A 15707-nucleotide genomic window follows, 5' to 3' on the forward strand; every position below is an offset into this window, starting at 1 on the left:
ATAATGCATAAAAGATGATTTTATAAGTAACTCTTAATATGTAAATGAATGAACATGGCTCTTTTCCAATAACACTTAATTTTCTAACACGGAAACTTGAATTTAATGAAATTTTCATATATACCACATATTATTCTTCTTTAGATTTTTTTCCCAACCATTAAATATATATATATATATATATTCTTAGCTCATAGGCAATACAAAAAGAAAAGGTGGTAGGCCAGATTTGGCTTGTGGGCTGAAGTTTGTCAAGCTGTTAGTACTGAAGTTATTTTTCAACTTATACAAAGCTTATAGCCCTTGCTACATCCAACTATCTGGAATGCTTTTGTCCTCCTCCATTCCACCTTTAAAATCTTATCTAACTTTTAAAGCCTTCCTCAAACAAATCCTTGGAGAAAACTTTCAAGGTGTCTTTAACTAAAAGGAACTTCTCTTTCTTTGAAACGCCATAGCATCTGTACCTTTTCGGATTGCACATGTGACTAACTGACTTTTGTTCAGCTATTGGTGTGCCAATCCTTCCTTTTAATATCGTATGGGAGGAACCCTCTCTTCACATGTCTTATTGACCGCACTGTCCTGTACATAGTAGAAATTTAATAACAATGGTTGAATTGAAAGATAATTATTCATCATCCTCAATTCTTAGATGCAGGCCCAGTGGTTTAATAACACAGCTTTTAAGGTTCTAAAAGAAATATAGACACAAAAAATATTCATAACTTTTAAAACACAGGTGGATTTTAGTAATAGTTAAATGTGAAAACAAATTTTTATCTTGGAATTAAGGAGAATGAATGCCCACCATGTTGGCAGGGGAGACAGATGAGAGACAGCGGAAAAGGATGGAGATATGAGTTACGGGGCACAGGGTGCTGTATGAGAGCCAAATATCTGGCAGGCACAATCCGACTGTTCACAGGACACAACTTGGTCCTTTAACTGTCCTCCTAAAGTAGGGGAAATTATCAAATCTTTCATGTCCCTAAAGTACTGGGACCAGATTATCTTGGGACACTCCTCCCTCTTCCCATGTCAAATAGAACTGTCCTACACACCCATGAACCCCCTGGACCGGGGAGTTTCTCAGCTTCAGAAAACTCAAAGTAAAGTTTAGAGTTGTGTCTTCAATTTTCATATTTTTAATCTAAATCTGCATTCCTATTGCACAGATAAAATAGGACACTTTTAGAAACTGGAACCACTAGGCCTGAATTCAAATCCTAAGAATGCTTATTAGCTGTATAATCCTTACCAATTTACTTAACCTCTCCAAGCCACAATTTTGTCATCTGTAAAACGAGGATAATGATAATAGAGCCAACTCATGGGGATATTGAGCTATTGTGAGGATTAGATGAGTTAATGTATGTGTTTAGAAGTAGCACATAGCAAGCACCTATCAATGTTAGCTATACACATATGTAAGTACATATATACATAAGAACAAATAGCATCGCTGGTATTAAATAACCTCTAAAAAGCCACAACATACCCTTGCCTTCAAGACATGTATTGTGTTTTATTTGAGTCTTGAGATAGGATTACCATAGGAGGGAATTACAGAATATAGAAAACAGGTTGTATAAGAATTACCAAGTAATTTTTAAAATGCAATAGAAGAAAAACAGCAAGCTGAAAATACATGTATGATTATGTGACAAAGAGAGAAATAGGAAGAAAATTGAATCCCTCTGGCATTATCACAATAGTATTTCCCAAGCTTTGGCAGAGTGCAATGACCAAATCAGCTTCCATGCATGGAGACAATGGCAGGACAACTCAATGGTCATACTTACCACCTTTCTCCACCCTACGGGGACCTGCCTTTTTGTCTTTCACCTTAGCAATGCTTTCTTTCCAAAGCTTACTCTTAGAATTTCCCTTTTCTTCCTTGGAAATCTGTTCCTTGGACTTCTCAGATGAGCCCTTTACAATCACTTGGGTTCCTTTCTCTGTTTCTTCTTCAAGAACATTCTCCAAGCTTTCCTCTATGGGCAGAGGCTTGGTCTCCACATCTGTTTTTATTATTTCTTGGTCTTCAATTTCAGTTTTTAGGCAATCCTTAGTTGGAAGGTGGGGTTTTCCTGGCTCATCATTTTCACTCAAATCCTGAGAAGATGAACTTCTGGCACTTTCACTGGGACTGTTTTCAGCAAGTGTTTCTCTGCCCCCCAGTACAGATTCATTGTCACTACATCTAGAATATGGGTGACTTCTAGATGAGGATGATGAAGCATTTTTTATATCTACAAAAAAAAAAAAAAAGATGACATCACTGTTTTTCTGTAAAGTAATTGGTTTAGTTGTGGGAATTACGTTAATTAATCATACTAAAATTGTGCAATATAGTTTAATACATTAAAACATTTGATTCTTTTCCCATATATATATATATTTTTTTTCTGTCAGATCCAAGGTTGCGCTCAGGTGGCTGTGCCTAGTCTTATTTTGGTCCTCACCTGTGGGCCCCCCTGCAGGCATCTGCCAGGAACTGGAAGCAGCAGCAGGGACGGAGGCACCTTTACCATATATTCTACATAGTTGTCATGATAAAAAAAAAAAAAAAAACACTACGTAATCTGTGAGTTTATAGAAGTTTTCAACAGGAAATCACATTTAACTAAAAACCAACTGTAATTTATTTAGTTTTTGAAAGCCGTTTTATAGGAAAACCTTGTAAGTATCTAGCATTTTGTTATAGAAGAAATTGAATAATCTTTTACTTGTTCAGCAAGAACACTTATTTCATTATTGTCTTGGATAGCCACAGTGTTCTCTGTGCATAAAGTTAAAATTTTTATCTTGTGCAACACCCACCATATTAGTGACCCTGGTTGCTAGGTACGGTAAGAAGATCTATGCATTTGCATAATACCTGAACACTTAATACATATTTTAAGACGATGCTCGTGTGTATGTACACGTAGAAGGAGATGCTGTCTTATTTTGGGTTCCTCAGAAGCAGATGCTGCGATGAGGATTCACATGCAGGTGATATATTAAGGATATGCTCCAGGAGAAATTCTTACAGGTGTGGGAGGGCAGAGCAGGGAAGGGAAGGAGACAATTAAGAGAGCTATTTCAAGAAACATCTCAACCTCAGTCATCCCATGGGGACCTCTGAAGTCTAAATTATATTAAAATTTTTTCCTCCCTTGAGGAAGAGGTTGGGCTTTCATACTCTGCTCCAATCAGAAATGGCTACAGGCCATCCTACGGGGACATAACTTCCTTAGCACTTGCAGGCTCTTTGTGCCTGAGGGTGAAACAACTCCAGTAGTTCCCGGCTCTTCTCTGAAGAGCGCAGCCGGGGACAGAAGCTGCGGTGGACACGCAGAATCTGTGAAAGACATTCTAGGGGATACAGACAGTAAGCTTCTGTGATACTACAGATATGCAATCTAGAGACTTACCGTAGCCAAAAATGGTTCGTACTTACTACCTCAAAAAACTTGTAAAAATCTTCAAGCAAATAACATACATACTGAATCTCAATAAAAAAGATGCACAACCTAAAAGTCACAGCATACACTGCTATGGAGCAGGAAATACAAACTTGTTTTGTTTTTAACCAATATATCTGCATTTATAGTTGTTTTTTGTAGAATATATTTTCAAATGAAATATCCTAAACTTACATGCTGCTTAGCTTTCCTATGCGCTCTTCTCTGTGTGCTCCTTACACTTTTTTCTGTTTCTTTTATTTCTGCTTGGCAGCTATACAGATGGCTGTCGTAGCTGCTGCAAATAAGGGAAGAAATATCTGCCTTTCCTCTTATCCTCTTCCCTTGGTCCCTCCAGCCCCAACGGCTCTCCATGACAGGACTTATCATTTTAAGTATAGTCTCAAGGACATATCAGAGTTTCCACAAAGATTCAAGAGAATCTTTTTACTGCTGCTCCAGAGCAGTAAGAAACAAACTCTGAAAAGCCCTTCAGCAACAGAATCCCTTAAGTACAATTCCATTTATTCTTATCTCCCAACTACCTTGACAGGCACCAGATGACCACTGTTTCTCAAAGGAATTACATACTTCAGCTGCTCTTTATTTCCATTTTATGAAATCTGGATATGCTGTCTCTGTAGGGAACATAGGAGATCAAGGACCGTTGTTCTCTGTCTTATTTGTACTAGTTCAGAAATTTTAGGAACTATGATCTCCCCCTCTCTTATGTATCTCACTTTTATTTGAGTTTTTGTTTTTTGTGAAAAACAACTGTCTGCTAGAGGCTTGATCAGTGGTTTTCATTAATTGCACAATTAGCTAGGACATGATGTTACACTCGTTCTGGACTTCCAAAAATATTCTTATCTACCGTCTTAATATTGTCATGATGATTCTCACCTGTAGCTTTAAGAGTTGTTCACATAATAAAAAAAAATAAGCACTCCTCCATATTTCGTTAGTAGCTTCTACTAATTGTGTTATTTTATTTCAAATCGCCAAAATACACTCTGGTTCAATTTTGAGGCAGTCCTTTACAGAATGACTGGCTGCAAAGTGGCGAGGGTACCTGACTTCCCAAGTAAACTCACTTCAGTTTTCAAATTTCTCTCTAAACTAATCATATAACTTTGTTTCACTCTCATTTCTTAGTCTCATTTCCATACAAGACAGTGGGGCAAGACTTTGCCTACAAAAAAATTCAAAATGCTTTAGGGCCATGGAATGGGATTTTCAACACAAATGTTATGTATTCTCTTAAAAATAAAGCAACTTTTTATATAAAGGATCTTTTTTTATATATAAAGGAACTTTCAGGGTACAGATGTAAAGGTTTTTTATCATTAGGAGGGAAAATGTAATCTTAGAGGCATATCGCTAATAAACTCTGTTTCCCACCCAATTCCATTTGTCTCTCCAATGTTCCCTGCAGGTACTGATGCTAAAAGAATCTGCTCTTGGTCTTCATGGTAAAGAAATGTTCTGCACTTGTTGCCTGGGTCCTTGAGCAAAGCCAGTAAGTTTGGTGCCATGGTTCCATGTCCTAAGCAGGATCTCTGACTTTTCTCTCTCCACATTCAGTCTGTCCCTAAATCCTCCAATGCCTTCTCTTTCCATGTCACTGATAACTGTTCCTTCTTCTGCATCACTACTATTTTACACAACACGAGATTGAGAAAAAAATAATGTGTTTTTCTGTAAGACAAAGCTAGGTGTTCTAAAGTTTAACTTGGCTACTTATTAGCTTTGACTTTGGTTATGCTATTTAACTTCTCTAAGCCTCTGTGTTCTTGGCTGTATGTAAAATGGGGATAACTCTATTTGCTCTCTATAAGTCATTGTAAAAATTACGTGACAGAAATATAACCTAATCAAATCAAATAAGCATCTCTTTATGACTTTCAATTTTTTTTCTCTGTGAAATCATACATGCTAAGTATATCCAAATACATTTATTTCTTGTGAATCCACTCTGTACATTATATTAAGAATAGTAATCATGGTTACCATTTATTAAAAAAAACAAGACAAACCTTGCTCATGATTATGTACCTATGTGTACCAACCAATTAGGTAAGCACTTTATAAGCATCTAATTTGATCTCATGGAATAGGTATTTATCTTATTTTTCTAGATTGTTCTAGATCTTCTAGAACATAAGGCCCAGTGAAGCTAAATATATTCAGTAGCCATTAGCTATCCAGCAGCAAGTTTTATAAAACGTTTTTTTGGTAATGACCCACTATAGTAAAATTCAGACCCCTCCACCTGCCAAACGGCCTTCAAACAGAGAGCATCCACTCTCACGGACCCACCATTGCATCTCTTAGCTAAATTCCCACTATTACTACTCCAGGATGACAAATAGAAAATACTTCTCTCCAAACATCAGAACTCATGGAATTCATAGCCTGTCCTCCATTTTATATCTCTAGTGGTCATTCTTATTTTTTTCCACTATTCTAGAACCCAGACAGAATCCATTTAAAACACTCTGAGGCACACAGTATGAATACAAAGCAAAAGACAGTTGTCCAAACATTCCTTGGTTTGTTTCTAATGCTAACTATGATATTATTTGTATGAAAATATATGTCATTTAGTTATTTGTAACTTAATACTGTGTGGGCAATCACAAAAATTACGCACACACACACACACACACACACACACACACACACACACCAGTAATCTCCACTGTTTATAGTGCCTGCCTATCCAACTTGATATACACCTGACTAAGGGTACCAACCACACACACATCCATAGTCAGCATCACTCCTGCACAGCAAATTCAGGATGAACTCTGTTCTCCCTCCTCATAACTGAGGCTCAGAATTGTCCTTCACCTTCCTACCCACTTACATAGATTCAATCATTAAATCCATATTGAGCACTTCGTATGTGTTAGGCAAAGATCAAGGTATTGAAGATACGATGGAGAAAAAGGTGGGGCCCGTCTCTGCTTCCACACTCCAGATGGATACTGCTTCCTTTTGCATGAGCACAATAAAGTAAATTCTTTATTAAAGTATTTGTTCATTCTCTTAACAGTGACTGAGGATAGATCTCTCAAAAGCTGCTGCTATACTCTTATTGTATGCAGTAGCCATATTGCCTGTTTTGAACAAATTATAAGTCCGGAGCTTAGTTTTCAATAATTTCCTCACCCCAACATGCACCAGGGTTTTTATCACAATTTAATTTCACCATTTCTTCTATCGGTGTCCTGACTTTAACTTCTTTGTTTCTGGTTTACTAGCTTAAAGCCCATACATCACCTCAATTTAAGTGTACAGACTCAAATACATAAATTCAGTTAAAAATTTAGATCATCCCAGTGACATACCATGCATCCCAACCCGTGGACCCACTACTCTTCTGAACTCTAATATGACATGTCTTTTTCCCATTCCTTAGTCCCAGGGTTCACAGCAAAATCTGCATAAATACTGCTCCTAGTTTCTTCTAATTAACCATGACACATCAATTTATATTTATACTATTACTTGCATTAGTACTTCTGTCTTGATTATACTAAAGTCCATAAAAATTTATTTATATTTTATATTAGATACTGTGGTTCACTCAATATTTTCATGTACAATAACACCAAACTAGACAAGTGCTTTGTACTCAATATGGTTGAATGAATGTATGCTTAATGAACTTAACAGTAGAAATCATTAAATTCCAGCTATGAACAGTAGCTAGTTATTTGTCTTATGGGACAGCATGTGTCCTCATACTGATAATTCGTTACTGAATACATCAATAAGACAAGCATATACATTCATTACTGAATACATCAACAAGACAAGCATATTTGTAAGAATAAATATCTACAGGTAAATGTAGATATAGCAGGAAGAAAAACTAAAGTTCCTCCATATTTACATTTAATTGCACTTTATAAACTTAAAATAAATACTTAAAATACTGAGAATAGGATCAAATCATGTGTCACATTGTGCTACCTAAGTCTTCTTACATTTATCCACTAATCCAGTCAATCAGCTGTGCATTCCACAAGATTTTATGGATGCCTGGGCAGGACCTTTGCTATGTCCAAGGTAGATTCAAAATTATATAGAGAAATAACTCATGGAAAAGTATTTTATGTGAACTACAAGATGCTTGCTGCCTTATTTAAGTATTCACCTGAAAGCCACGACTTCCTACTTCAGCAACTGAAAAGTAAATATAGCTTGAGGAATTCTTACAATTAAGAAAATTTCAAGTTTGGCTAATCATGCAAAAATCACACGTACAGACTCTGATAAGAAGACCTCCTACAATCTTCCCCTAATCCTCTCAGGCCCAAGAACCGGACAAGTTACACTGAAGTTCACAAAGTGTGGTTTCACAGCACATATAATTTCATCACGGAAGGAGCAGACTTCCTTCATCTCTTCAAGCCCATAGTCAGGACGAGAAACAAAGAGTGAGATTCTTGCAGTCAGGAAGTCACGTGAATAGAATATTTGTGTGACACTGGGATTTCAAAATTCTCTAAGGCCTACTTCTTTAATAGGCTGGAAAAGAGCACAAGTGAAGTGTTATGCTTCTGACTAGAAAAACATATTTGCATTAATTCTTAAGTCCTTTTCTTTGTATTCTGTGAACAAATTCCCTCTCCCCAGCTCTCCTCCCCTCTTACCTTTTTCTCATAAGCAACTACTTAGTCTGTATGTGTTAGTCATCGGCACTATCATCCAAACTGCCCATAAAAGTATGAAAATATATTCTCAGTGCCATGACACTTTCCCCTTAACCTTATAACATTCATCTACCACAGTATATTTTCCACCGGTGAATTAGCGCCTGGGGCTGCCAACAGAAATGCAGAGAAAAGTAAGCTGTCCTTCCTTGTAAGCGATGGGAAGTCTCACACATCATTCCTAAACCAGGATCTTCCCTTCGTCAGCTCCCTCTCCAGCACTCTATCACCCGCAAGCTGCTCAGCACAGTGAATTCATCAAGGCAGACCACGCAATTGTTAGCTGGCAGTTTAAATGGGGCCAACTTGTCATGAGAGTGGCAGCCTGGGCAATTGTTTGCCCTCTGGGAACAGGTGCGGACAGGTTCAAATGAAACACATCCAAATACTAACAGCAAGATTCTTAATCATGTCAATAAAAGGGATGTACTGGTGTCTGGGATTCAGTGGTCACAATATGCCGCTTACACTTTTAAAGATGAAATGCTGCCTGGCTTTTAAATAGAGTGATCCAAGGACTCCATCACGTCATTATCATTTTTACTATGTGCTACATGTTTGCTGGATGAAATCTCTACTTGTGATGTTCCACATGCTAAAAGGTTTATTTTTAAATAACGTAAGGTCAGGTTATCAAAATAAAGGGATGGAAAAAGAAAAGACCCTGGAGGTAGAGAAAAGAAAGAGTAATAAAGAACGGTATTTTATGTCAGAACAATGGCAAACTTTTAATGTAAATACCAAGGATGCAAAGGCGCTCTAAAAGGATAGCTTAATAACATCATTATTGAAACAACAAAATTAAATTGTTGGCCAATTTAATTTTGGGCTTTTAAATTCCCCAACATTTATGGACTAGATTTTATATGTTCTAATAGCTTTCATTACATACCTATTTAAAATATTCTATATTCTACATCTGTATACTGCAGTGATCTCTATAAAATGTTTTTCAATGAAGCTCCAAGAATAATCACATAGCGTAAATATAACTAGATATCAGGGCACTAACAAAAGTACCTTAGTATGCTTAGTATTAAAACAATCAAGTAATTGCTTAATATTTACAAAATGTCTTTTAGGTAATCACCTCGGTGAGGAACAACAAAGACAACATACAGTCCTAGCTTTCACAGTGTAATTAATTCGTATGTTATTAACTTGTTTAATTAACTTGAGGGGCAAAAATTAAGACACACAAAACAATAAGTGAAAAATGAACTACTGAATGATCGAGTGTCATAAAAGAAAGAGCTCAGTGAAAGCTGCTGAAGTAGGAAAGTGGAAGAGGAGGCGGGTGCGCTGGAACTGAGCTAAAGGCCTGGGAGAAGAATGCGAAGTCCATCCAGGGAGGAGAAAAGTAAACTTGGGTAAAATTAGAAATGTCCATTTATACTCCCTTTGTTTTAAAATAAAACAAAAAAACTGAGACTAGAGAACAGGATAAGAGGAAGAGTTCATGATAAAGCCTCCAAAATGTATATTCTTAAGGAAGCATAATCCTTTTATTAGGAGGATTTGCTTTAATTTTAAACAAATGGATATTTTCTGATTTGGAGAAACATTATACTGTTTTTTTCAAAATTCAGGCTCTAAAGTTGGGTAATGTTTGTGTCTTGGCTCCACCACTTTCCTGGCTGTGTGAATTATTTAATCTCACCATTTCCAAGTTCATTTATTCATAAAATGGAAATAAAAAAAGAAAAAGTACCTGCTTTTCAAGGTTATTTGAGGTAAATCAAATAATTCATGTAAAATATTTCACACAGTGCTTAGCACAAAACGGAAGCTTAATAAACAATTCCTATGGAATTCTTTTCCAAACACTGGATTCCGAGTATTTATAAGTAAGCAGCATTTATTGTTAAAGCCTACATATCAGTGGCAGTTATTCAATAATTACAGTTCTAAATGCTTAAAGCTTTCACTCCAAGGAAGATCCAAGTACTGCCTAGATCCTCTGTTTGAACTTAAAAAGTTACTCTTCCTTAGAAAACATCCATTTGATCCCAAGAAAGCAAGGTGATTATGCAGCAGCACAAAAATAATCCCCAGATGACCATATATTGAAAGAATGTACTGAATCTTTATGAAATCAACATTCGGCAATTCTGCTCCATTACTGAAGAAGTTAAAAAACCAAGTCCTTTGTGTTTTGAACCAGTTATATTTAAATGCAAACACACTTGCAAATCCTTTTCCAGGTTCAAGTCACTTGTATGGTTTCTTTTAAAATTGATTCAGGTGACATCACTTTTCCATAGAATTCTTTAATTTTCTCCGTCATATAGGAATATAAACGTAACTCCAACATTCACATTCAAATTGAGAAAAGAGCTTATATATTAGGTGTACCTAGACACATAAAATGTTAAGTATTAAGAGAAATTATAGAAAAGACTAGTTTAATACTTTACAAAAACTACTTCAGTGCTTGACTATTAATCAATCATGAGTAGTTCTTTCAACTGTAATAAAAATGACAGCAAATCTTGTTTTCAAGTTTACTGACAGTTAATAACATTGTAAATTTTTACATTGTGCTTCCTTCTTTATTTTGACTGTCAGGAAGCTTAGGATTAAATTTTTAGTTCAAGCATAGTCATGATTCCATCTGTGGTTCCTAGTATAATTGTCTTCTCTTTTACTTTAAATAATTTCATTTCTTTATATTATTGCCTTGCATATGTGTGCATGAAATTATGGAACAGGTTTGCTAGAATTCTTTCTTGAAGAGAGTGGAACTATAAATATTTGCTCTTGTAATTACTGGATTACTTAATTTATTCTTCTTTTACATTACCCTAATATAGACCTTGAATTCAGATATTTTAGATTTTATGCAGAAAAAAAATTTGAGAGGTAAAAATGAAGAGCAATCCAAAAAGTCATCATAAGGTAACCTCATTCTCTAGTCTAAAGCAAATGGGTTCCTTCTTTGGACATTATTTTGTTGAATTAAGGTCTTTAAAAAGGTCTTAAAATTTTAAGATAAGCCTCAGCTAATGAGGGTTTCATTCTCCACCTGAAAAATCTGTATTTTCCCAGTGAACATTCCGAGTTATTTTAGCCTTGAAGATAATAAGCTGACCACCTTTGCCAAGAGAGTGAATCCTTCCATAAAGCCAACATGCCAACATCTTGTGTTCAAGGTAAGTTGAGAAAAGATATGAACCTAAGGCAGGAATCTTCAACTTTTCCTTTGAGTACAAGCTACTTTTCATTTTTCCAAAGCGACAAAACAGTGTGTGTGTATGTGTGTGTGTGTGTAAGAGGGAATACTTTAGAATAAAATTTAAAAAAGCAATAATTTTCTAAATAAACAGAAGATATGTCACTACAAGTTTTACCTGACATCATGTTGAAAAATCCTAGCAAACTAAGGAAAGAGAAAGGATTAAAGAATGACTCCATACTTTGGATATCTATGGAAGACTGACTGATCAACAGCCTCTGGTTATGGAACTAAGCTCTAAACATTCCCTTAAAAGAAGATTATCTCACTAAATATAAGGAAAAGTAGTATGCACACTCGTTAAACAGCCTATTTCATATGATAAGCTAAACAACTTGCCTTGTTTATCCTCTTCCAATTCACTCTCAGAACATCCATCATCCTCATCTTCCACATTGTCATCAGCATTTGGTGCCTTCTGTGACAAGGTTTCATTCTCCTTTTCAGGATCTAAATTATATTTTTCATAGTCTGAGGGTGACTTTAACATTCCATTCATTTGATCATCAGCCTGTCCTTCTTCATTAGCTTTCTCATCTTGTTTCTCCTCATATACTTCAAAATCTTCTTCATATTCTGAGAAAAGAAAATCTGCACTATGAGAATGAAAATAGAATCACTGATACTTAACCCATTTCACTTTAATGAGAACTTTGACTCCATTATCCTCTCTCCTCAGGGCCTTTCTTCACTTCTTTTTCACACAATTAGTGAACACAGAAAGCTAACAGCAAATGATCAAAGATTGCAATCAGTTACATATACAAGAGCACAAAAGAAATGAAGCTCCAAATGACAAGCCTGAAACCTAATAACAGTTCATTTACAAATGGACATCATCATCTACAATAACCAAAATGAACAAGAGAACTTGATAGAAAACAATAAATTAGAAATAAATTAAAAATGAAGAGAACAGGAGTATAATAATGAAAGTTAATTTGGAGATCCAGTGAGGTCATAATTCATATGAAGAATGTTCAAAATATTTGGATATCAAGTTAATGAATAGTGAAGTGGAAAAATTCAATTAATCAAGTCTAAAGGCCCTGGGAAGTAACACTGTGAAAAGCACATTCTTTGAGAACCAAATGGACATCAAGAAAAGGCATTATGAAGGATTATATATCTAAGCCAGAACTGCAATCATATGCATTATTCATCCCTACGATGAATGAAATAATTATATTCCAAGGATAAAAATTCTTATAAAATAGAATAATTGTGTCACAGCCACTAATTTGCTTCATTCCCTACAGAGGTGCAACAAATCTGTAGCAGAAAAAGAAAATTGCCACATCAGATAAGCTCCAGCTATCCCTTGTGGTTATAATTTTTCACCTTTCATATTTAATTGTTCCCCTTTTTTCTTCCACCAAAAACTAACAATCTTTAAGTGACAACATGCCAAGGACTGAGAGCAAAAGGATTTCATGCAGAACCAATTAAGCAAATAAACAATCATGTTTAAAATGAAAATTATAGGGAAAATAAATGTTTCCCTATTTTGTACGTTTTAGTTATTAGATATTCTGCTTTCTTTTCCAGTGGTGGGGGCCTCTTGGGTAATTACTTGAGAGCTATCCACCCTGTCCAATGAAAGAAACTTAATTTAAAAATGCATGCCCTGTGCATATGAAGAAAGCTCTGTTAATGCAGAGAATGTATGAGGGAGATGTAAGAGGAAAGGTGAAATGAGAAATTTTAACGAATAAAGGCAAACAAAGAGAAGTCATCACAAGAATGTTTTCATGAAAGAGATTTAATATGAAGAACAAAAAATGCAAATTATCAGTAAAACAAAATTATAAAATAAGCAAGAAAATGAAGAATTTGGTTTATATTGCAGGAAACCAACAGGAAACATAATAAAAACAAATAAATATTTTCAACCAAATATTTCAAGCCTCGTAATAGGATAGTTCTTCACTTGGCCCAGTTAGCTGTCAATCAATAAGCCTTTATGTGGAAGAGGATCAAACTGCAAGATAAAAGACATTACAGTAACACGACTATTGGAATCTCCAGTTTTTGTTGAGAAAATAAGATGCAGGTAGGTATACAAGTGATATTGTACTCATAATACTTTTTATACATAGCTTCAGTAATGTTAGTTTAATGCTACTGGGATCAATTGCTATGGATTTTTATATAGGACTTGATTAATTATATGAAATAGTGTCAAATGAATGGGATGGATTCAAAAGAGGGCGGAAAGTCATTTGGAGATCATGAAAGACTTCGTAAAAGGAGGAGTTTAGGTTAGCCACAGAGTACAAGCACACAGAGAAACACACACACATATCACTTTACAAATATTTGCTACTGGTCACAGAACAAACAAGGGGCCACCAGAACACGAGTGAATTGCTGGAATTCCATCAATAATATTGGATAGTGGGGAAATACAAGGGTTTTGGAGGCAGGCAATCAGGTGCCCAAGCCCCAAGTTAAACACTCACTAACTGTGCTTCCTCGCAAAGCTGTGGTGAGTATTAAAAGCAATAAACCCCCGAATGTACAGTGCTATGGCCATTGAGTACCTAATCAATATTAGGGAATGATAGTAATAGTGATTGTGATTGGGGGTGGAGGGAGTTGGTCATAGAACAGGAGAAATCACACACAGTCTGTGCTCTGTACTTGTTACTAGAGGCACCTGCTTAAAACCAGAGGAGTACGAGTGTCCACAATTAGGACACAATTACAGTTATGTTATTGAAGCAGAGCACAAAGTCAAAGGAAAATGGAGGGAATCACAAGAACACTCCCTGCATCCTATTTTGCAGGAGCTTCCATGTTTCCCCCCAAAATACCAACTTTAAGGCTGTCCTGGCTTTATTCTACCCCTCACTATCATCACATCAAAGTATTAGCGTTTTATTAACCACAGGGCACTCTGTTAGCATTATAGCTCAAAGCACACCTCCTTTGTGTCATCTACTCATGTGTTTTCACTATGAAAGAATTGGTGGCATGCTTTCTGGGTTCCTTTTCATAATTTCTTCTTTTGTGCCCCTTCTCATCTTCCTTCTTCCAGAGAATTTAATTAGCTTGTTGTTTACTATCCTCACTAATGAGGAAGCGAGTCAACATGAGGCCAACATCAATCCAGCTGCAACCCTCCCCTTCTGACCTCCACTCAAGCTTCTTGCTGTCCTTACCATCAGCGGCTGTTCAGCAGAGAAATGGAGCCGTGCTGCTGCTGTTTCTTTTCCTTTCTTTCTTTTAAGGGACTTGGGCAATTCAAGTCCACTAACTAGCCAACGCAGAAGAAAGATCTTGGAAAAGCTGTATTATAGGCATAAAGGATGCCACTCATAGCCCTGGCCATGTTGCTTTAAGAGCAAATAAATGAAGAAAATGAAAAGTCTCTACTGAACATGGCTTTAATAAACCTACATGTCTTGCAAGTTAAAACAAACCAACCAACCCAAAATCCCGTTTGTTAATCTCTGCGACTGCTGTTGCTATAGATCTCTCTCCATTCTCAGTCTAAGATAATAATAAAGACCAGAAGAGATCACTGAGGGAGAGAGGTACCTGGGTCAGTGTTATGAGTGAAATCTTTCTGAAGGTAGTCACCTTATTTCAGTAAGAAACAAACATAAAATTCAGTGCTAGACCAGCTCTGTGATTCTTCTCTTGGATTACTGAAAGCCTTTGGCAGCAACACGAGGAGGTGTGGAAGCAGGTAGCTAGGATGTGTCCTTTTCCTTTTCCTTCCACAGGTCCTCTCAGCCCTGGCTGTGCCTCCTCTAATCCAGGCTTTGCCTCCTGGGTGTAAGAGGGATACTCAGGCAGCTCCCATGTCTGGTTCTATGGATGAGTATCACCTACAACCAGCTAACATCAAGGATAGTTTATATAGAATAGGGAGTTGGACAGTATTTGAAACTCTGGGCTTTGAACTTAGACAAGCCTGAGGGTTGATGGGTAGCAGAGCATGCCACGCCGTACGACACTTTGGCATAGGATTATTTTGATCTGAAGGCAATTGAGAAGGAGTAGATATAAGAAAAGAACTCGCCCTCCCCTTATTTGCCTGAAAGTGGGTCATAAATGTGGAAAGGTGTCTCCCCTCCACTCTCTAGGACAGAACTTAATCACAGGAGACAACACTAGACCTTGTCATCTCAGATATGACACCAGAGGAAACAACATAACAAATCTCAATGAAACTAGCTTTTATCTACTATTTATTCCCCCATATAGTTGCCTTCCCACTATTTGCTGCCCTAGAAGCTCAAAGCCCTTTTCCTTTGTCTTGTCGTGTTTCTAAAATTGAATTGTTCT

At 36.4% G+C, this 15707-nt stretch overlaps 1 protein-coding gene and 1 non-coding gene across 4 annotated transcripts in view; both read right to left on the minus strand.

Moving 5' to 3' along the window:
- The window catches only part of ERICH3 (glutamate rich 3), a 110754-nt gene that overhangs the window by 14990 nt on the left and 80057 nt on the right, over positions 1 to 15707 (minus strand). For all 3 annotated transcript variants that reach the window (XM_033115561.1, XM_033115562.1, XM_033115563.1), the window contains 2 exons: positions 11751 to 11987; positions 1806 to 2255 (listed from right to left, as the gene is read on the minus strand). In XM_033115561.1, the coding sequence (XP_032971452.1) occupies positions 1806 to 2255; positions 11751 to 11987 (687 nt within the window). The remainder of the gene's footprint in view (positions 1 to 1805; positions 2256 to 11750; positions 11988 to 15707) is intronic.
- LOC117027891 (small nucleolar RNA U89) lies at positions 2413 to 2644 on the minus strand. The gene has a single exon (XR_004424012.1). It is a non-coding gene; the product is annotated as a small nucleolar RNA U89 (small nucleolar RNA).

This window comes from Rhinolophus ferrumequinum, chromosome 9 (assembly GCF_004115265.2).
Source record: "Rhinolophus ferrumequinum isolate MPI-CBG mRhiFer1 chromosome 9, mRhiFer1_v1.p, whole genome shotgun sequence".
Taxonomy (NCBI): domain Eukaryota; kingdom Metazoa; phylum Chordata; class Mammalia; order Chiroptera; family Rhinolophidae; genus Rhinolophus; species Rhinolophus ferrumequinum.